Genomic DNA, 20,778 nt, shown 5'->3' with positions numbered 1-20,778 from the left:
TCTTGAAACTGATTCCCTTAAAACTCTCTGTGCCCACCTACCTTCTAGAAAGTGTTCATGTCTCTGTGGGAATGCAAGCCCTAGTTGAAGGCCTCTCATGCAAAGTGTGTGAAGCCATTGCTGGGGCCATTACTGCTTCTTTCTTTGTAACAGAAGGGATAGGTTGAGAAGCCAGTAGGAGCACGGTAGGTGAGTTGGGGACTTGGTGCCTTGAAGGTGAGCACATTTCACTCTGATGCCTCCAGGTTTCCTCATGAATAGAGTTTTTTGTCTACTGAAAGTCGGGGTGCAGGGAGGTGAAGGGCATCTGATGTCTGAAGCAGGTAGAGAAAGTATGAAATGATCATTGCAAAGAATGGAAACTAGTAACTGGAATGGAAGCTAGCTAGGCAGGGCGGAGACTGCAGGTGAGGTTGGAGGTCATGGATTCAAATCTACGTCAGTCTGCCCAGCTGAGTGATATTCGTTAGCAATCCTGAAGCTCTTGTTTGATGTCTGTGAACTTGGTAAAATGTTGATCTTTTCCCTATGTTAAGGTCTAACATGAATAACCACACAGAGGCCTCATGATAACAAGTTTATCAAGGTTCTTCCAGGGCTCTTCAGTGCAAGGTGGCTTGGGACAGCCAGCCATTTACACAGCACACAGTGGCTTTCTTTTGTTTCTCATCTTCCCAGTGAATTGAGTTACAGCTTCTTCTCTCAAGCATAAACACCACTACACCTTGAGTTACTGTTGTCCCTGTGAACAAGGGTGAGGTTAGAAAGTGTAAGGAATGTCTGTTTTTCCCACCCCCAAGCAAATCTTTTTTTTTTTTTTCAAGCAAATCTTGATGCATGGCATGGGTGCCAGAGAGCTTGTCATTGCCCACGTGTATTATCAAAGGCCAAGATAAGGCCACCATGGAAGAAAAGATCAGAAACTCTCCAATATGTCCTCTTTCCTGGTACCCCTCCCCCACCTCCCTGTCTTGTCACGCGCTGGGAGGAGAAGGAGTTAGTTGGAGGAGCTGAGGGCATTTGGCTTATAAATCTCCTGTGAGATGTCTCTTTCAGAATCAGGCTCAAGCTGAGATATTGCCTAAATATCATGGTATGGGATGTGCCTGTAAAATCTAAGATTCTGCCGGTCAATTCAGTCTCTAACATTGTCACCAGAGTGCCTCAGCCATGGAAAGATGGGTTTCCCCATAGCGACAAACTATTCCAAGTTACATTCTTAAAACATACGGTACACATACTCATGCTCTGGGTGTGAGTTCAAGGACCTGTGGCACAAATAGGAGACATGACCTCAAGTCCCAAATGAGTGTTCACGCAGTGTCTCAGTGTGAAGAAAGCATTTCTTGAATTTTCCAGAGCCATCGTGAATGCTTTGACTGGTTTTCCCTTGCCTCACAGCATGCATCTAAGCCTCTCCCCACATGTGTCCAGGGCCATACGCTCACTGTAACCACCCATAATGATAATAATAGATCTGCTGAAACTCAAAGGAAATAGAAAGTGCTTCAAATCCCGCTTTCCGAAGTTGGGGCTAGTGAGGTGGGCGGGATTACCCACTGCTGTGGGAAGCCTGCTCTTCGTTCGGGCCACTCTGGGTGTGAGGTGATGTTTTGGATTACCACTGGGTTCTTCCAGTCCTTTGGGCCCGCTGGTATAAAGAACAAATCCAGTGGGTGCCTCGGCTGCTCTGACTCATCTGCCTTCCTGAAGGGTTGTGTGGCCACAGCCTGCCAGAAGGGGACCCTGCGGAGGGCCCTCAGTTGTGCCCAGATCCCTGATGCCCACCCCAGCCACCACTTCATGCTCTCTCGAACGTTTCACTGGTTGTGTTCAGGCCAGATTCCTGAAGCTCCAGTCCCAGACATCAACGTCTCCCCCTGCAAGACAAGAAAGAGGGCGCAGAGGAGCAGGTCCTTTTCGTCCAGGGCCCTGCTGCCTTCCTACAACACAGGGCAGAAGAGCCACGGTGCGTCATTGAGAGACCACTAAGACGCTGGACTCGCTTTTGAGTCAAGGCCAGACTTCTGCTTGTGCTCAGTAAGTAGGGCTCACCTTGCCCTCCCTCTGGCTGACGGTCCCAGACGAGACCAGAGCTCTCTCAGCCTGGCTGTGTGATAACAGAAGGATATAGTCCATGGTGCAGAGAAGCCAGGCCAGAGAGGCTGAATTCTACTCGGACATGAAGAGAGAGAGGTCCCAGCGGACCTCCAGGGAGATGGTCCAAGTTAGTCCTAGTCACTGTCTCTCCTTCCTGGTGTCGGGAGTCAAATGGGTATCATTATCTTGCAAAGGAGCCGACATAACCGGTCATTTCTGCCCACGGTCTTCTGTCTCTTCCACAACGCCCATATTTTCATTGGGGTTCTGGCCTCACTTCTTACGGGTTACTCGGAGTGGGAGGTAGGGCTCAACAATATAGGAAAAAAAACCCCAAACACCCCCTGATTTGCCTCCAGCTCTGCCACAGACTGTCTCTTTGGCCCTAGAAAAGTCCTTCCTCTCTGTGATACCCATCCATAAAATGACCTGCATCAGTGGTTTCACATCACATTCTTCAGAGCCACCAGGAGCTCAAGGGGTTCCCCAGGGTCCCCTGAGAGGCCCAGTAGAAAGGGAGGCTGACCTGGCTCTGTACTCCCCCACCCCCAGCACCCACCAGAGTGGCTGCTTTTCATCTGCTTATATACTGTTTCCACACAAGGATTCTTTGAAGAAAGGATCCTGAGGCTCCAAAGTTTGAAAACTGCTGGAATAAATGATTGTTAAGGTCCCTTCCAGTTTGAGGTACTTGGACTTCTAAAGCCCAGCTCAAGTCGTTCCTCCTCCAGGAAGCCTTCCTGGTTACCATTCCTGGGTACTTGAGCTCCAGCAATAGTCATGGTGACAGGCCTATGGCCCTCAGCATGTGCTGCATGCTACTATCAGTGACCCATCGATGCCTGCATGTGTGTGTGAGCTGTTTCCCCAGCTAGAGAGTGAGCTCCTTAGGGCAGATGTCTGATTTTCCCTCCTTGCCTCTGTCCCCGTGTAGTGCCATAGGCAGAGGTGGTGTTCAGTAAACTTGCTGAAGCTCCAGGTGTTGTGAGCTCTCATGTGGGATAATACCTTCCAGAGAGACCCTTTGCTTTGGGGAGCGGGCAGTCAGCCTTTGGTCTGCTGAGTGCCCCTAGAGAGACCTGTCCTTAGGAAGCTGGGACCTTGACCTGCAAAACAGCTTCAGACTTACACACTCCTAAAGAGGGCAGCCCTGAGTTCCTGCCTTAATTGAACTCTTCTCAGCCTCTACTGCCCTCAGTGCGTCTCCTGGCAGGGACTCTCCACACATTGTGGCCACTGAAGAGGCCTCCTCCTCTTGACCCTGAACCTGGGAATCAGAACAGCCAGGATGCCTTATGGATGGTAGGCTTCTCAGCTGGAGCTGGAGGGAAGCACGAGGGAGATGGGGAGGAACTCCAGGCTTGCTCAGAACGTAGCTCTTTCTGGAGATGGAGGCCTAAAGCGAGGAAGGAGGGGAGTTTACCGAGAGGCATCTGCTAAGGCAGGTTGTTAGAGAGTGTCAGAGACCAAAGACCAAGACAGCCACAGGCCAATGTCCCTGGGGCAGGTAGACAGGAGGAGAGTGGCAGTTGTGGTGGAATGAGTCAGGAAGCCTGTTCTGCCATTTACTAGCTACGCGACTTTGTGTAAATCACTTAACCTTACCTAGTCTCAATGTCTTTACCTGTAAACTGGCGGCAAAAGGACCTGACCAACTGTAGGCTACCCCATACAGAAGTGGTGAGATTCCCAGGACACGATGGGTGTAGAAGTGTTCTGCAAACTAAAAGATGCAGGACGTAAAGGATTCTTATTGTTGTTAACAGGGGAGAGGACCCTTCCATGTCAATGCAGCTCCCCACGAGGGACCATCAGCAATTTAGGGGTGCTCTGAGGCCGACCAATCCTCCTCCTCCACTTCACTGCCAGCAGCCATCTCTGCCTGGTCTTGACAAATTCCTGGTCAGACTGAGGACTGTGAGGGGCACAGGTAGTTAAGGACAGAGGGCCCAGCCCAATTCTGGCCCAGAGAGGATCCCCAAAGAGAAGGAAGTGTCCTGATAAAAAGCCTCTGAAAGGTGTGAGGTCCAGGAGGCTGCTGAGGCTTCCCAGGGCTCTTTTGGTTGGTGAGGTGCCCTGGCTGGGTCCCTTAGTCCCACTGACCTTCTTGTCACTTGGCATGGGGGCCAGGTCAGCCTCCCCTGATATACGGAGCTACGACTGTGGCCTTCCCCGTTCCAGAGGGTGGGTCCTGGTTGGCACTGTGGGGCAGACGAGCCCTTAGCAGGTCACAAGGAGAGCTTGGCGTTTCACTCCAAAGGCCACCCCCCCCCCCGCACCCCCCACTGAATCCTCTAGATGTGGGGAGGAAGCAGAAGCCCCTACCAAGGCTGGATCATCTGGCAGGGTTTAAAATCCACAGCTGCAGAGTGAGACCCCTCCCCGCTGATGTGAGGAAACACCAACAGGCTCTAGCCTGCTGCTGCCCCTGCCTTGTCACCCCCGACAGGCTCTGGGCCCCAGTCCGGCCTCTCGGGGCCCCCCTCAGCTGCTGTAGCCTGAAGTGTGGGTGCTGGGCCTGCGCACCCAAACGTCTGGCAGATCTGGCTGGCTGTTGGGCAGCACCACAGGGCTGCCATCCCCTGGCCCGCCACGGCCCTTCCAGGACGAGCTGCTCTGGTGGGAGGCGGGCAGTGATGGGTCGTACACGGTCTCCCTCAGCGCCAGCCACAGCGTGTCCCGCTTCCCATTCAGCTGGCCCCGCTCAGGTACTGTTTGCTCAGTTTCATCCAGGTCCTCTGGAGAGGCACCCACGGAATCTGGCACACGGGCACTGGGCTCAGAGGTGCTTAGGCAGGTCTCGTCAGAGACACTGAGCCCCTCCAGTGTGCTGGCTGAGGAGCAGAGGCACTCAGGAGGCTCTGCGACCTGGGGCTTGGGCTTGGGGGAGTGGGCTGGGGCTTCTGGTGATGCCTGCACGGGCTCAGGCTTCTGCCCTTGGGAGTCCTGCCTGGCCCGGGTTTTGGGGCTGGGGCCAGCCTGCTTATAGGGGGAGGAGGTCTGCAGGGCTGGGCACTGGCTGAAGAGCGCCTGGTGGTCCAGGAACACCTCCCTTGGGGAGGTAGGGGCTGGTGGGAGCCGGGAGCAGCAGGGGCCATCATGCAGCTGTAGATCCTCAGAGAGCACTGAGGGCCGGTGGGACAGCTTGCTGGTGGCTGTACTAGTGTCAAAGCTGGGACTCCGGCGTCGTGCCAGGGGCTGTAACTCGTACTGCTCTGGACAGGACCCAGGCGCCCCTCCCACTGGCCCTGGTCGTTGGCGGCCTGCCTTCTCCCCTCCAGGCTCCCCAGTTCCGGCGTCCCATGGCAGGTGGGCACAAGGCCAGAGGATTTGTCCACAGTTCTTCTCTGGTCCAAAGAAACAGCAGAGAGATTGGAAGAAGAAGCTGGCGAAGCCGCAGCTGACGCACTTCACCATCATGAGGACGATGCCCAGCTTGCGATAGAGCAACACCGAGGCAGGCAGCATGAGCACACCGGCTGCAAACAGGGCTGCAGCCCCCACTGCTGTGGCGCAGCTGGTCTGGCGCAGCGAGAAGGCCACGCGGCTCAGGCGGTCAGGGTGTGGGCACAGGTGATAGGAGATGCAGTAGTTGACGGTGAAGTCGACCGAGAGGCCCACAGAGGCAGAGAGAAACAGGGCCTCAGCAGTGTTGAGCTGCCACTCGAGTAGAACCAGGAGCCCCACCGTGAGCAGCACGGTGCCCGCCACGGCTGCCACAGAGAACAGGCTAAGTGGAACATTCCAGGTGCCCAGCAGCAGTGTGGCAAAGGCCAGCGCCAGGGCCAGGCCCAGCACCACAGCAGGCTCGGTGCTCAGGCTGTGCTGCAGGCTGTACAGCTCCAGACGGCTGGTGAACCAACCCCGGCGCAGGCCGGGGGGTGCCCTGCCCAGCTCTGCTGCCAGCCAGTAGCTGACCTCAGTGTAGAAGTGGTGGGCCTGGCTGTAGTCTGGACTATACTGGAAGTTGGTCTGGAACTGCAGGACCAGGGCAGCCAGGCCGCCCTGGGTATTGAAGCGGGCTCCCAGGTCCCGGGTGCTCTCGGGGCCTTGCTCCAGAGCCATCATCTTGAGGCAGTGCAGGAAAAGCTGGGGGGCCCAGGGGAAGCCCGAGTGGCCACAGCATGGGCCAGGCCCCAGGCGGGCGCAACCGGGGCTCTCCATCCAGCGCCGGAGGGCTTCCACGAAGCACAGCGTGGGCCAGCCCTCTGGCTGGGCCCCAAAGAAGCTCTGATTCCGAGCTCCCTGGCAGAGTGCCAGCAGCCAGCGCTGCGCCTCAGGACCGCTGGCCGAGAAGGCAGGGTCACTCACCAGAGAGCTGTTGCTGCGAGGGTCCAGGGGGTCGCCAGTGTCCACCGGCAGGATGCCCCACACCAAAACCACAGGCATGTGGCCGCCCTCACCCTGAGGCAGCCGCTCGAACAGAAACTGCTGACGGTACTCAGCGTCGAAGCGTTCGAAGGGGTGGCTGGGCCGGAAGACCTGGCCGCGGGGCGGCGGCAGCGTGGGCAGCCGCAGGCGGGGGCTGACGCCGGCGATGTAGGCGCCCCCCGCCGCCAGCGCCGCGAACCAGCAGATCCAGATGTAGCGGAACTTGATGACGCCGCAGGGCAGGAGGCGCTGGAAGAGCAGGCGCGAGGTGCTGGCGGCCGCCCTCCGAAGCCCGCGGAGCCGCCGGTGCAGCGCCAGCGCCAGTCGCCGGGGCGCGCTGCCGCCCCACGGGCCGCGCGCCCGGGCCGCACAGCCGCGCGCTAGGTAGCGCTCGTGGAGCACCGCGGAGGAGGGCAGCCAGGCCAGCGTGAGCGCCAGGTGCGCCAGCACAGCCGTGCCCATGTAGAGCGCGAAGCAGCGGACGGCGGGGAGGCGGCTCAGGTAGCTGGCGTAGAAAGCCGCGCCCGTGGTGAGGCCCGAGACTAGCAGCAGGTAGCCGAAGTGGTGCATGGTGCGGCCCACGCGCTGCGCCAGCCCCCCGGAGGGCAGCTGGCTCTTGCTGAGGCGCCAGAGGTCGAAGAAGATGAGGGTGTGGTTGGCGCAGACGCTGCTCAGCAGGACAAGGGCCGCCAGATTGACGAAGGGGAAGTAGGCCATCCGGAAGGCCACTCGGTAAAGAAAAAAGGCAAGCAGCAGGGAGCCCAGCACCCCCAGTAGCACCATGAGTGTGAGGAAGAGGGAGCGCAGGTAGAGGGCGATGCTGAGGAAGATGGCGGCCAGGGCCAGCAAGGGGTACACCGTATCCTGGGCCAGGTAGTGCCTCAGCAGCTCCTGCTTGAGGCCCAGGTCCATGCCAGTGATGGATGTGTAGTTGTCGGAGAGCCCCCAGGGCACGGCTAGGCGGTCCAGGTAGATGCCCATCATGGAGGCACCCTTCGGGGTGGGCAGGAAGAGCAGGCTGTACTTGAGGGAGGGCACCTGGTAGTCAGCCGTCTGGGGACTCAGAAAGTCCCTGTCCAGCAGGAAGTGCAGGAGTTGGTAGACAGCACTGCTCCGGGAGCACTTGGTGGGGACCTGGGCACAGCGCGGGGGCTTGTCCTTCCCGGGTCCCAGACAAGAGGGCACCAGGGCACCACGGTGATAGTAGAGGGCACAGGCCCGCAGCAGGGCCAGCGTGCGGGCTGTGTCGGCTTGAGTAGTGTCCAGGCAGGAGGAACGATTGGAGAGCACGGCCACATAGTTGCCCAGGGACCAACTGGGGCAGCACTCGTTGGCTGCTGTACGCTGGCACAGGGCCCCAAAGCTGGTATGGGAGCGGACCTATAGGACACACACAGCACGAGAGAGCTCAGGGGCAGTGCAGGGGCCCAGGTTTCCCCAGCGCTGTCCGAGGCCCTCTCACCTCCTTTCAGGCTGCAGGGCAGAGGCAGAGAGGTATCTTGACTGCCCAGCAAAACCTGACTGGTCAGGCCCAGGTTCCAGCAGCTACGTCTTGACTCTGTCGAAGAGGAGCCTCAGGAATGCTGCCCCAGGCCTCTGCCTGAGAGGTCTTGCCCTAAGGGCCCCAGCAGGTCACACACCCCAACTCTGCACTGCCTGAGACAGAAGTAGGAGTGGAAGTGGCAGCCACAGATGGAACGGGGCCAAGTGTCCAGGGAACTGGACAGGTGGGAAAAGTGGAGGCCAAAACATTCCAGGATCAGGGTCACTGCCAAACCCTAGCCCCCTATCTCTGTCCACTGGTCTGCTTAAACCTTGTGAGGGATAGGGCTGTTTCTTTTTCAGACCTCATGCCTGTTTTTCTCTCCCACCCTGATGCTGACATTACAATAGCTGGTGTAGTTACAGAGAATGCTAGCCTGGGAATCAGAGGCCCTGTACTGCCGTCAGCTGGATGTATGGCGTTGGGCCTGAGATCATGGTGACAATAGTAACATTTATTGAGAGATCACTATTGTCAGTCATTATGCTATATTTTTTACAAATTCTACCTTGTTTCATTGTCACAACACCCCTATGAGGAAACTACCATTATTCCCATTTTATATATACAAAGACCGAGGCACCGAGAGGTTGAGAAATGTGTCTGAGGTCACACAGCCAAGGAGTATTAGAGCTGGCCTTGAATTCAGGCATCTGACTCCAGAGCACATGTTCTTTAAGCCTAGTGGTGTTCACACTGTTTTTAGTAGCGAAACTTTCTGCAGATGTTATAGCACATGGTTCTCCAGTTAGCATGACTGGATCTGCAGCGCTTGGGTTGATGGGGGCTGGGGGCCTTGGGCCGGGGCCTCCTCAACAGCTCTTGAGGCTCCTTTTCAGGACCTTTCGAAAATCCCCAGGCTCTGCAGGGTCTGTCTTCCAGCACCTGTATCTTGGCTCTTCTGGAAACAGCTGACTCTTCTCTCCCTGCCAACCCAGAACCTCTCAGCAGGGTTGCAGTAATTTTCTAAGCAGGGAATGCTCTCTCCTAGTCCAGGCTGGGAGTCCTGGCTCAGCTGTATTTCCTTATGATCAGGTCCCTGGTGTCCCGGGTTCCCCCACCCAGCCCCCGGCACCTCCCTAGCCAGCTCACCTGATCCTGTTCCATGCGACACATGGAATGGATGGCGTGCAGGTTCCACAGGCTGCCCGCTGAGGTGGACATGAACACCAGCTGTGCATAGCTCTTCTCTGCAACACACCGCCCAGAGCTCACCCTTTGGCCCCAGGTCCTGGGCCCACCAAAGGGAAGATGCTTACCCAGGGCCATATGAGGTATAGATTCCCAGGAGCCTGAAACCTGTGCCTGCCTGCCTGATCCTGGGCCTGCATCCCTCCCCTGTGGCACACCCCCATCCAGCTTGCCCCTACCTGGCTGGAGCACCTGACACCTGCCTCATCCTCCCAGCTGTAACTCGACTTCCTTGGCTTGAATGTGACTGGCCAGGCTCCTTCCCCTTCTGTTTGCCCAAATTTGTTCTCCTGGGCCCTCCTGTTCTCGTAGGTGGGGAGGGGGTAACCACCATTAAAGCCAGGAACTGGCCAGGCTGCAGCTTACCAGGGGGGCCACAGAAGAAGCTCTCCTGCCCTCTGGCCTCCAGGGGCTCCACCATCCTCCGAGGCCGGACCATGCCCTCCTGGGCACTGCTCCAGGGTGTGGGGCTCAGAGTGGTATGGGGGTTTGAGCTGAGGCAGAGAGAAAATCTATGCCAGGCCCTCTGACCTGCCTTCGGCTGCTCTCTGGAGGCCTCATTCTTTCCCCGGTTCCCCCCAGCAGTGGAAAGATGGGAACCCATTACCTGTTCAGCTCAAGGTCTGGAGAAAGGGAAAGCAGCTTCTTGGGGCCTGTGAGGGACTGCAGTGCTCTCCAGACCACTAGCTTGCGCCCAATGTCCGTGTCCCGAGGCTCAAAGCCCTGCAGGGAGGAGGGCAGAGAAGATCAGGCCGGCAGGAGGGGGAGTTCTCCTTCTCCCTTCTCGGCTCTGCCCCTTTGGGTCCCTGGAGCAGGGAAGGCTGGCCCGCCTGCCTGGATTGTTGGACACGAGGATCACCTCTATACCATCTCCCAGCTCTCTCTGGAGAGCCCACTGCTGCCTCCCCACTCCCAGCTGCGCCACTCCCATTTTCTGCCCCAGACTGAGCTGAGGTGGCCAGGCCTGGGGGCCCATCCCTCCCCTTGGTCCCTCACCAGTAAGGGCTTGGAGAAATCGGGTAGCTGGCCCCCCAGCAGTCCAGCCAGGGTGCAGAGGAGGATGACAGCCAGACACAGCAGCAGCACGGCCACTGGCCACTCAGCAATCAGCTGGGAATAGCTGGGAAAGAGGAAGAGATCCCACATGAATTAGCATTGGGTGTGATAGCAGGGAATGCAGGAGCTTAGAAGCCACCAACAAGGGATGGTGGGGCTAAACTGGGCACTGGTCTGGTGACCCCTAGGGCTCCAGAGAAGGCCCAGGCCTACCTCTTTGGCATCTGGAAGGCCCGTACCTGCCTGTGGAAGAGAAGAAAAGACACTTGCTTGCTAGAGTCCTCTTGTAGGGTGGGAGGTTGGGATGGGGGTGGAGGATAGAGGAAGATGGCATCAACCCTTTTAGGCTTTCCCACTCCCAAGCTCCAACGCTTCCTTCATCTTCCATCCAGGCTGCCTCCTCCATCAGACGCAGGGGACATCCTGGGCTGCCTCCTAGTGATGGAGTCCAGAGGCCGGGGGGGGGGGGTGTCGACCCCACTTTTAAGCCCTGCCCCACCTTCCAGGGCAGCTGGCAGGCTGCTGGACCCCTCCTTACCTGACGCTGACCACATGGTGCTGCACAGATGCCGGCTTCCAGGCCCCATCATGCTGTGAGGGGGCTGGGGAAGGGCTGAGGCTGGAGCCATGGGAGCACAGCGCTGCCCGGTCCCCAAGCCCTGGAAGGGAGCTGCCCCCCCGGTATTCCTGTGGTGCCCGGGGATAGGTAAGGTGGGCAGGGGCCAAGGGGCTGGATGGGCCCACAGGATGAAGGGTGGAAGTTCCTGGTGGGGGTCCCGAAGAACTGGAAGGGTCCTCAAGGGGGCAGCTGTGGAGGGCGCCGCTTCTCTCTGGGCTTGCCTCAGGGGCCACAGCCTTTCTCTGGGACCTGGGGAGAGAGGAGACAGGGAAAAAGGGGGTGGGAGACAGCGGTGGTCCACACCGTGCAGCAGCCTTGCTCAGTGAGCTGAGACGGACGGAGCTCAGGCTGTTCTATTCCTAGGCCTGGGGAGAGGCATGGAGGGTGGAGGCTCTGGGTCTACACTCCCAGCCTACTTCTTGGGGTTCACTGTCTCATTCACTCATCTGCCCATGCCCCTCAAAACACATATGATCTTATTTACTCCTTTAAAAACCATACTGGGGAAGTACTTTCTTTCTTTTATAGATTTGAAAACTGAGGTTCAGTGAGCCCTGAAGAGCTGGACCTTGAACCCAGTTCTGACTTGCAGACCTGTGCTCTTTCTGCTGTAGTTGTCTCTTCATCCTCTTGTCAGACGTTTATTGAGCACCTGCTGTACTTTTGTTCCCACCTTAGAGCCTTTGAGCTTTCTTTGTCCTCTGCTTGGGATGTTCCTCCCCAGATAATTGCACGGCTCACACCATTACCTTCTTAGAGAAGCCCTCCCTGACTACCCTCTCTAAATAATCATCCACCAACTCCTATCCCCCTACCTACTCTATATTTCTTCCTAGCATTTTCCACAACTGGACGTTGTATTATATATTGTCATGTTTACTGCCTGTCTCTCCTATGGAACGTGAGCTCCGGGAGAGCAGGGCCTGGTGCATTTGTTCATCTGTGTCCCCAGTGCCTTGAGCAGCACCTTGCACGCCGAAGGTGCCCCAGGGATGTTTGCTGAGTGAAGGCTGAATGCTGGACGGGCTGCTAATAGTGGTGCCAGGATGAATAAAGCCCAGTCCTTGTCCTCCAGGCACTCATGGTAGGTGGGCGATATGCAGGGGCCACCATGTTGAGTGTTGTGAGAGGGGAAGTCACACAGGGCTGAAGGCGCCCAGAGGAGGGCCCAACTTTGACAGGGGTGGGGGGGTCAGGGAAAGCTTTGCAGAGGCAACCACTTCCTTTTCACCAAGCCTGGGCCTTGGGGCAGGAGGTTTGCTCTGCAACGGTGTGCACAGTTGGGAGAGGGAGTTGGGACCCCCAAGGAGCTTGCCAGGGAGGAGTCAGCAATAGATTCCTCTTTCCAAATTATGCATGAGGGCAGCACTCTGTGCATGGACCCAGCCCCACTCCTTGGGTGCAGGCAGAGGTGGAGTCCCACCCCAGGGGCAGGATTGCCAGACCTGGGGTAGGAGAAGATGGCCGCAGAACAGAGTGCCTGAGGGCCATGGCGGGTTCCCAAGGGGTGCTGGGCCCTCCAGCGAGTCTCCTTTCTTCCATCCGCCTGCTACAACTTGCATAGCTCCCATGGGAGAGCCAGGTCTATGCCGAGCAAACCCTGGCTTCCAGTCTTGCCTGCTGCACTGCTGAAGGGGCCGTGGGCCAGAGTCCTGGCCGTAGTGGCACATGGACATTGCCCACAGAGGCTGGGCTCTGCCCAGAGACCAAGTAGAGGACCTGGAAAGAATAGGCAAGCTCCTCCTCTTCCTCCCAGAAGGCTGGATGGCAGACAGTCAGGGGGTGGGGTATAATTCTCATGCTTGGACTAAAATAGGGGAGCAGTGGAGGTGGGGTCCTGGCTCCATCATCCTTTAACTCTGGGGTCTTGGGAAAGACACACAATTCTTGGAGCATTGGCGTCCTTGTCTGCTGAGTGAGGGTACAATGATAACGCCTCCCTCTCAGGTTTAGTATGGGCATTAACTGAGGTAACACATGTGAGGTGCCTGGCGTGGAGCCTGGCATGTGGAAGACATTTACTTTCCTGCCTCTTCCCACACTCAGTGCTGCAGGGAGTGTGCAGTTTAAGAAGTATATTTATATTTACAATTCGACCTCTTTAGGCACCTCAGATAATATATCTCCATTTGAGAACTTCTCACACCTTGAGAATCTCACTACATATATAATTATAAGTACTTTTCTTTTTGTTATCCAGAAGCAGCATCAGAATTTGTTTCATGATTTAAACCACTGATTTTTTTTCTTACTAACTCAACACTTAGAAAAATAGGAATTTGACTAAACTTGTTCTCAAGCAAGACCTCAGAATACCCCATAAAGTTAATGACACAGCAACCAGTGTCCTTGCAGATAAAATAGCTTATGGGCCCATCACCATGGGCCAAAGGGAAGCTGGAAAAATGCCCGGGGTTCATGTGTATAAGTGTGGACATCTACTTCTTTAAGATTTTTATTCTGCAGGTCTTTTTTGAGCACCTGCCACATGCTGGGCACTGTGCTTGGTCTGGGTTGGATCCTGAAGGCATGAAGGTGACCCATTAGTCTTGGTCTCCCTCTTTAGAGCAGGGCCTGCTTTCCGCAGTCAGGAGGGTGGGGCAGCCAGGGTGCCTATTTCAGCTGCGCATGGTCTTAGAGCACTAACTAAGCTTTGGGCTTATCCTAGGAGCCAGGCCCCCACTTGGAGTGTCAGTTTCTTTTTCATTAAGGGAAGCCAGCACTCCAGGCCGTGCTGGCAGAGAACAGGAACTCCAGTTGTCCTTAACCAGTCTACCAAATCTCATAAGCCACCCCCTTCCTTAGCAGGCTCCTGTTCAAGGGGGATTCCAGCATCCACCATTGGTTTGCTTCTACTGGGGTGTCCCTGGCCTCAGCCCCTTCCTCTCAATCCCTTCTATCCCTCTCCAGGGACCTAGGATCAGCTGCTCCCAAATCTCACCCTTCATGACCGTGCCCATCATTGTGAATGTGGCAGAATTTGAAACTTTCCACATTCCGACTGCTGTAGAACCGGGAGTTTGTCTTGACCCTCCCAAGGAGAAGAGGCAAACTGTTCTCAGAATAAAAGCTTTCTCCTGCCAGCCACTGCTGCCCTCTATTTTCCGAAGACCTAGTAATAGTTAAGCACCCCTCGCCTTGCCTCCCCAGGGGGCTTTCATTCTCACCCTCTCAGTTCCATGGCTCTGACTAGGATGAGCGATTTCCTGGGCCACCTGCCTGGGCCCACTGGTCTGTAAGCTAAGTGATTGAGGCAGGCAGGTAGGTTAATGGAAAGTGATGACACAGGCCTCACTCATGGCCAAAGTCACAGCAGTCAGGGCCTGGCTAATAGTGCCCCAGACACCTCTCTTGGGAGCCCCGTGAGCGGAAAATGTACATGTGTATTAACCATGCCCCCAAGTCCACAGACACGTAGCCATATGGACATCCATGTGACCCTGCGGAGTGGCCAGGACAGATGAGGGAGCAATTCACGCCACTAGGAAAATAAAAAGGTAATTTTAAAAACACAAAGAATGGGGCTTCCCTGGTGGCACAGTGGTTGAGAGTCCTCCTGCCGATGCAGGGGACATGGGTTCGTGCCCCGGCCTGGGAGGATCCCACATGCTGCGGAGCGCCTGGGCCCGTGAGCCATGGCCGCTGAGCCTGTGCGTCCGGAGCCTGTGCTCTGCAACGGGAGAGGCCACAACAGTGAGAGGCCCGCGTATCCCAAAAATAAAAACAAAAAAAAACACCACAAAGAATGAACTATTTCAAATTGCCCTGTTGTCGATGCATTAGTAAAGAGGTGTGTGTGTGTGTGTGTGTGTGTGTGTGTGTGTGCGCGCGCGCGCGCACGCACATACGTGCTATCTTATTCGCTCCCCAGAGTGCTACTTAGTTCAGCAGGAATGTATTTTTGTTTCTTGGATTGAAATGAATCCCTTTGCCTGATTTGTCCAGGGTCTCTGGGGAAGTGCAGAGAGGGGCCAGAGGTCTCAGGGAGTTGCTAGAAGAGAGCAAGTGATTCCGTGCCCAAGTATGGCCCACACGTGCAGGGGAAGTGAGCAGACCAGACAGGGCTGATCCTTGGCAAAATATCCAAGGTAGCAAATGACTCTCCAGTCCCTTTTAGGGATGCTCCTGGCCCCTGCCCTGTCCTGTCACTGTCTCTGCCTTGTCCATACTTGGCTTTTTGGTCAAGCCATAGTTCCAGGCAGCCCCCTGGTCCAGGGAACACATTAATCCTGTGTACCATCCTGTTGAAGAAAGTTCTGTGGCTTTCAGACTGAAACGTGGCTAAATCTACCCAGGATGATGTGTCAACATAGTGGGAAGAAAACATTTCCCTCCACTTGTGGGGTCTCCTCTTCACTCAGGTACAGAATGCACATTTTAACTGGGGCAGTCTGAAGACAATGTGTCCACCTCTGCTTTTACCCCCAAAGAATGCTTCCTATTTCAGTCCAGGCAGGAGAGAGAGGCGGTGTCATGTCAGGTGAGGGATTCTGGGGGCGGCAGACCAGGCAGGGCACAGAAATTGCACCATATTGCTACCTGGCTGGGCTGTTCCCTCACACATATGGTGGAGGGAGAGGAGAGGCACCAAGATCTGGGCCCGCAGCGGGAAGATGTTCCTTCCGTCCCACCAGCCTGGTGCTCCTTCAGGGACGGTACTGACCGCAGCCTGAGCCTCAGAGCCTGCCCACGCAGCGCCTCAGAAGAGTGCAGGTGGCTGCCACACGTGGGGACTCGAGCCTACACGTGCGCAGCTGGCCATGCGGGGCAGACTGGAGACAGACGGTGATGGACAAAGACAGATCCTACCTAGCTTGGAGACCGGGTGTCTGCCCTCCCCCCAGGACACACCTTGGCGAGTCTCCCGTCTACAGTACACGCGCACCCTCGACCACATTGACTCGCTAGAACCCGGACTGAGGTTGCTGCAGGCTTGGGGCTTACAGAGAAGACGCGGGGGCAGGGCCTAGAGGGAGGGGCTCTGGAGGCCGGAGGAGCTGGGGATACCGGGGCCTTAGAGGAAAGGTAGGAACAGTGGGTGGGGCAGGTCCTGGGGGCGGTGAGGGCTAAGCGGGCTGACAGTAGGGGTTATCGGGAGAGAAAAAATTGACCCGGCAGAATGAGGGCGTGGCCAGGGGGCAGGGAGTCTGGAGGCCCCAGAGGGGCTCTAGATGGGGCTGGGGACTGAATGGGACGACATATGGCGGCTACTGGGGATACCTGGGGCGGGGATTCTGGGAAGGTCTGCGAGCTGGGTCTGCGGAGCAGTCCGCCCCTACCTGTCCGGGGACCTGCCGTCTGGAGCCAAAGGCTCCCCCTCGGGCCGCTGCTCCCCTTCCGGACCCGGGCCGGGAGCCGGATCGTTGCTGCCGCTGCCGCTACCGCCGTCCATGCCCGTGGGCGGCGCCGCTGTCCGGGCGCTGGTGCTGAAGTGGCAGTGGCGGCGGCGGCGGCGGCGGCGGCGGCGGCGGCGGCGGCGGCGGCAGGGGGCGGCTCCTGCGCACGCGTCGACGCCAAGCGGGTCGATCGCTGGGCGGGGCCGATGAGGAGCCCAGCCAATGGGCGCGGCACCGGGGGGCGGGGACAGGGGCTTCCCGCCGCGCCGCTGCCCGAAGGTTCGCTGTCTTTAAGACCCCCGGGCTGGAGTTGTGGGCCCTTCTACTCAGGCCAGGTCTGAGAGCTGCTGTTACGAGTCTGTGCAGTAGTTCGCACATCGGCCTTTCCTGGGGGGCATCCGTCTTCCCGTGAGGGACCAGGAAACGCGACCCCAGGCACCGTGTAAAGAGCCTCATAACTTGTAACACAGACTCTTCCAGCCCCAAAGAGGGAGCAGCTCCATGCCGGCACTTCACTGCTCCGGACGCTGAGGGGTTGAGAGGTTGGGCTACTTTTAGACTCGCATTTGTCTCGGCTCCGCTCAGCGTCCCCCTTTCCTTCCTAGTAAGGCTAGGCACCTGCTCAAGTTGGGTCTTCACGTTGGTCTGGACCTGGGGCTGCGCCCCTCAGTTGTGGAGCCTGGATTCTGTTATTCAAGTGCAGAGTATGGCCGGGGAGAGGGACAGGAGAGACACTCAGAGAAGCCCCAACTCTCTCTTATAACCACCCCACTTCAGCCTGGAAGGTACCCAGTAGCCACTCATTCCAGGGCGCTTGCTGCTTCCCCTGTCAGGGAATGGCTGTGAGAGAGGGGCGGTGTGATGGGCTGTGGAGAGGCCGGGCTAGAGGGCTGTTACCACAGCTCTAGAACAGATACGGGCCCTGTGAGAAGCCTGGGAGTTGGGGAGCGGAGAGGATCCCAGACGTGGAACTTGGATGGGCAGAAGAGGTTTTACAGTAAGCAGACTCTCTGTGTGTGTGGTAGGTGCCTTGGCTGAAGCATGCGGCTGGGGGGAGAGTCAGAACCCAGGAGTGATTGGACTATGGGTATCCCTAAATTGTGTGCAAACCGTGTGCAAGGCATAGACCAGTAGGCATGAGGGTGGGAGAGTCTAGAGGTGTAGAAGTGGTGGCCCTGCCCTGAGTAGCTTAGTTTGGTGAGAGAGATAAAAAGCCAGCCCATTAATTGATGCCAACTGGGTAGGGTGTGGTTGGGCCCATGTGATGGTCGATAGGAGCTGCAGAGGAGGGGGCAGTGTGCAAAGACAGAGAGGACCTCACTCATCCTAATGGGCTTTAGGGAAGCCTTCATGTTGTTGGTGGAGCTTCAGCTGGCTTGGAAGGAAGGCATTCCTGACCTGGGGGTGAGGTGCAGGTGGTGGTGGGGAAACTGTGCAAAGTTTAAGAGGCTGGAAATTTCTATGTGTTTTCAGGGGATAGTGAGAAATAACATCTGGAGAGTTAGGGATCCGTTGAAGGCTTCTGACCTGTAGGGTGAGGCATGTAAGATGGAACCTTGGAAGGCCCACCAGGTCTGGGTATATATGATGCGATGGATGTGATGAGACCATACTTGAGATTGAGACCCTTTGATGGGGGGGTGGGGCAGAAGTGAAAACAAAAGGAGGGGTGACCTTATTCAACCATATGCTATGGACACTACTGAGAATGCCTGACTGGGTGCCGATTTTCACAACTAGGGAACTCAGAGACCACTGGGCCCCCTGAGTGCCAGTTTGGATGTGAAGGAAGATAGGCTCTTTTAAGGTAGAACATGGCCTCCAGGAGGCTGTTTATTAGATCCAGAAGATTCTGGTTCAGGCCCCATGCCAGGTCATGCTCTCCATTCTTATGTCCTGTTTCTTCCGCTTCCTCAGTGATGTGGGCCAGTAGGGTGCCCACAGGGCCCTGGGGGGTGGCCCCGCATAGGACAGTGCCCTGGTTCAGGGTGGGAACCTGGAGGATGGTTGCCATGCCAGGGGGGTGCCCACCACCATGGCAGTGCCCAGGGCCAGGGCTGTGACCATGCCCGCCACCATGGCAGGGCCTCTGTGGAAAGCTGGATGAACAATATTAGAGTCAGAGGTCAGTGCCAATCTTACCTGCAGTCAACTCTCCCTCTCCCTTCCCCTTCCCCCTCTCCAGCCCCTACTCTAGGGGACTCAGGATTCCTGGGCACTAGCAGGGGCTCATTGTGGAGGTCGGGAGACAGGGATAGCAAGTGACTGCTCCTAGCCCTGGGCCTTTTGCCTTGATGAAACCAGAGACAGAGCAGACACAAGGGGAGGAACCTAGATCCATTGGGTTCCATTCCTTTAGCTGAGATATGACTCCCAGTCTCTGGACCTCAGTTTATTTTATCTGCAACAAAGAAGCAGAATTATCTCATCTTCTCTCTTCCCTCACCCAGGAACCCATGCAGAGTGATTAGAGGTTTTGCCATGCTGACTACTTAGAAGTGAACGTGGGGCTGGGGTAGGCTACAGAGGAACACAGTGAGGGCCAGGGGCAAGGAGGAGACAGGAGGCAGGGTGAGGGGAGATGCGGGAGCCAAGGAGAAGGAGAGGCAGCTGGAGGGTGGGAGGAGACAAAGGTAGGAGGTGACAAGGTAAGGATGTGCGTGTTCTCTCTGTAGGTAGAGCATGCAGGTACAAGGCCAAGTGCTGCATTTACATACACATAGCTATGTCTGTATACATGTGCATGGGCGCCTATACATGCCTGCTGTGTGCACAGATACATGTGTATGGGTGCATGTGCCTGGTTGTGTGTATGTGACAGTGGGAGTACATGTGAGCCCATGCCTGTCCCTGAGGAGGTGGCAGACTCAAGAAACCAGGAAGAATAGAAAGGAAAATTGAGGCTTTATCGCCTAAGCCAGAAGAGTCCTGGGAAAAGTGGTTTAACCTTCTGTCTTGGCTGGAACCACTCCTGAGGCGCCAAGGCCAGAGAAGTCTCTTTGCCTCTTGCCACAGGCCTAGGGAAGAGTGGAGACGCTACCTTGCTTTTCTGGTGCTGGGCACAGGGGACCTGGGGCCCCGGGGGAGCAGGGCTGGGGCCCTACTCTGGGGGGTGGATAACTCCCCAGTCTGCTCCTGCCGCCTAGGGCCTGAAAACGGCTTATAACCAGTGGGGAAGAGGCAGGCTCCATGGTTAGGGGACTTTCCTGTGACCAAGTTAGGGCTACCGCTGCCCCATCCAGGCTCAGTGATGCCTGGAAACTGCCACTTCCCACCCTGCTTGCCTCTTCTGTGACTCTTTTTGTGGTGGGGCCAGTTCCGGGCCTAGGAGCTGGGTCTGCTGGTGGTAGCCAGTGGGGGCTGGGGGAGGGGAAGCAGGGAGGAGGGCAGGCAGCCTCCCTTCTCTGGCAGAGGCAGGTCACTGGGGCCCTGCAGTGTGGTTGGGATTTGGGAGCAAGCCAGCTATCCAGGGAGGCTGTGAATAGCCAGGAATGCAGAGAAGCATGGAACAGGAGGGGAAGCAGCAGGAGAGAGGATGGGCTGCCGGGGCAGGGAGGGGATGTGAGAAAAGGAGAGAGACAGATGGGAAAACAGGAAAGGAGCAGAGGAGAAGGCTGACGCCTGTAGGGGGTGAACTTGCGCTGTGATGCCCTGCCCCGCCCCACCCATGGGGGCTGAGGCCTCCCTATTCTGCATCTGGGGGACATTGTGGTCACTCCCTGAGGGTCTAGGAAGGGGCTGGAGGTCTGGGGGACGTGGCAGCGGGGAGGAAAAGGGGGAGACGGCTGGGGAACTTTCTATCCTTTGGACCTGTGGGAAAGGAAGGGAAAAGAAAGAAATAGCTTTGGTTATTTGGTTCTGCAGTAAGAATCCTGTCTTCCTCCTGGTGCTGATTTTGTGCCCACCTTCCACCCCCCCTCCTCCAACGAGGCTCAAGAGCCAGCTGAGTTCTCCTGGGTGGGATGGGGCTAGTTAGGAAGTGTGGGTTCTTGTTCTCACTCTGTCAGCTGTCTGCCCTCCCAACCTCGGCCAAACTCCCTAACGCTAAGGGAGGCGTCTGCAGTGGAAACCCTGTTTCTTCTACTTCCACCTTCAGGCGGGCCCCACCCCGTCTCCCCCTCTGCCTCCTCCCCCCAGATCCCACTTTTCTCAGCCCAATCTCTGCTCAGATCCTCAGCTGTTTCTTGGCTCCTGCTTAATGACCTTCTGGTCCCAGCTCTTAGCCTTTGCTCATGTCTCCTAACACTTGGAACTATCTCTTGCTTGACTCTGTGTCGCATTCCTGCAGGAAGTCTGCTTAGATTGGGCCGTGCTGCCTGCCCTCACTGCCCAGCTGCTGGCCCAGAGGGCTCATTCTTGCAGTAACCAATTTGAGTGGTCCTGGGTGTTCTGAAGTGCTCCCTCGGTGAGAATCGCCTCCTTGATGAGATGTATATTTCTTTTCTCTTTTTCTTTTGGCCGCATCACACAGCATGTGGAACTTCCCTGACCAGGGATGAAACCTGCACCGCCTGCAGGGGTAGTGCGAAATCTTAACCACCGGACCACCAGGGAACAGGAGG

The 20,778-nt window shown here is 56.8% G+C and overlaps 1 protein-coding gene across 1 annotated transcript; it reads right to left on the bottom strand.

Annotated features, from left to right (window-relative positions):
* Positions 1-4,584: 4,584 nt before the first annotated feature.
* DISP2 (dispatched RND transporter family member 2) lies at positions 4,585-16,528 on the bottom strand (the record flags this gene model as incomplete). The annotated part of the gene is made up of 8 exons (XM_082833226.1): positions 16,160-16,528; positions 10,800-11,129; positions 10,475-10,504; positions 10,202-10,325; positions 9,813-9,928; positions 9,572-9,699; positions 9,107-9,204; positions 4,585-7,851 (listed from the first exon to the last, which is right to left on the bottom strand). Exons 1-8 carry the CDS (start codon positions 16,270-16,272, stop codon positions 4,585-4,587), a joined length of 4,206 nt encoding a protein of 1,401 aa, XP_082689352.1. The 5' UTR covers positions 16,273-16,528.
* Positions 16,529-20,778: the final 4,250 nt, after the last annotated feature.

This window comes from Leucopleurus acutus (genome assembly GCF_964270905.1).
Source record: "Leucopleurus acutus genome assembly, chromosome: 1".
In the NCBI taxonomy this organism is placed as follows: Eukaryota; Metazoa; Chordata; class Mammalia; order Artiodactyla; family Delphinidae; genus Leucopleurus; species Leucopleurus acutus.
This window is presented reverse-complemented; position numbering and strand designations above follow the sequence as displayed.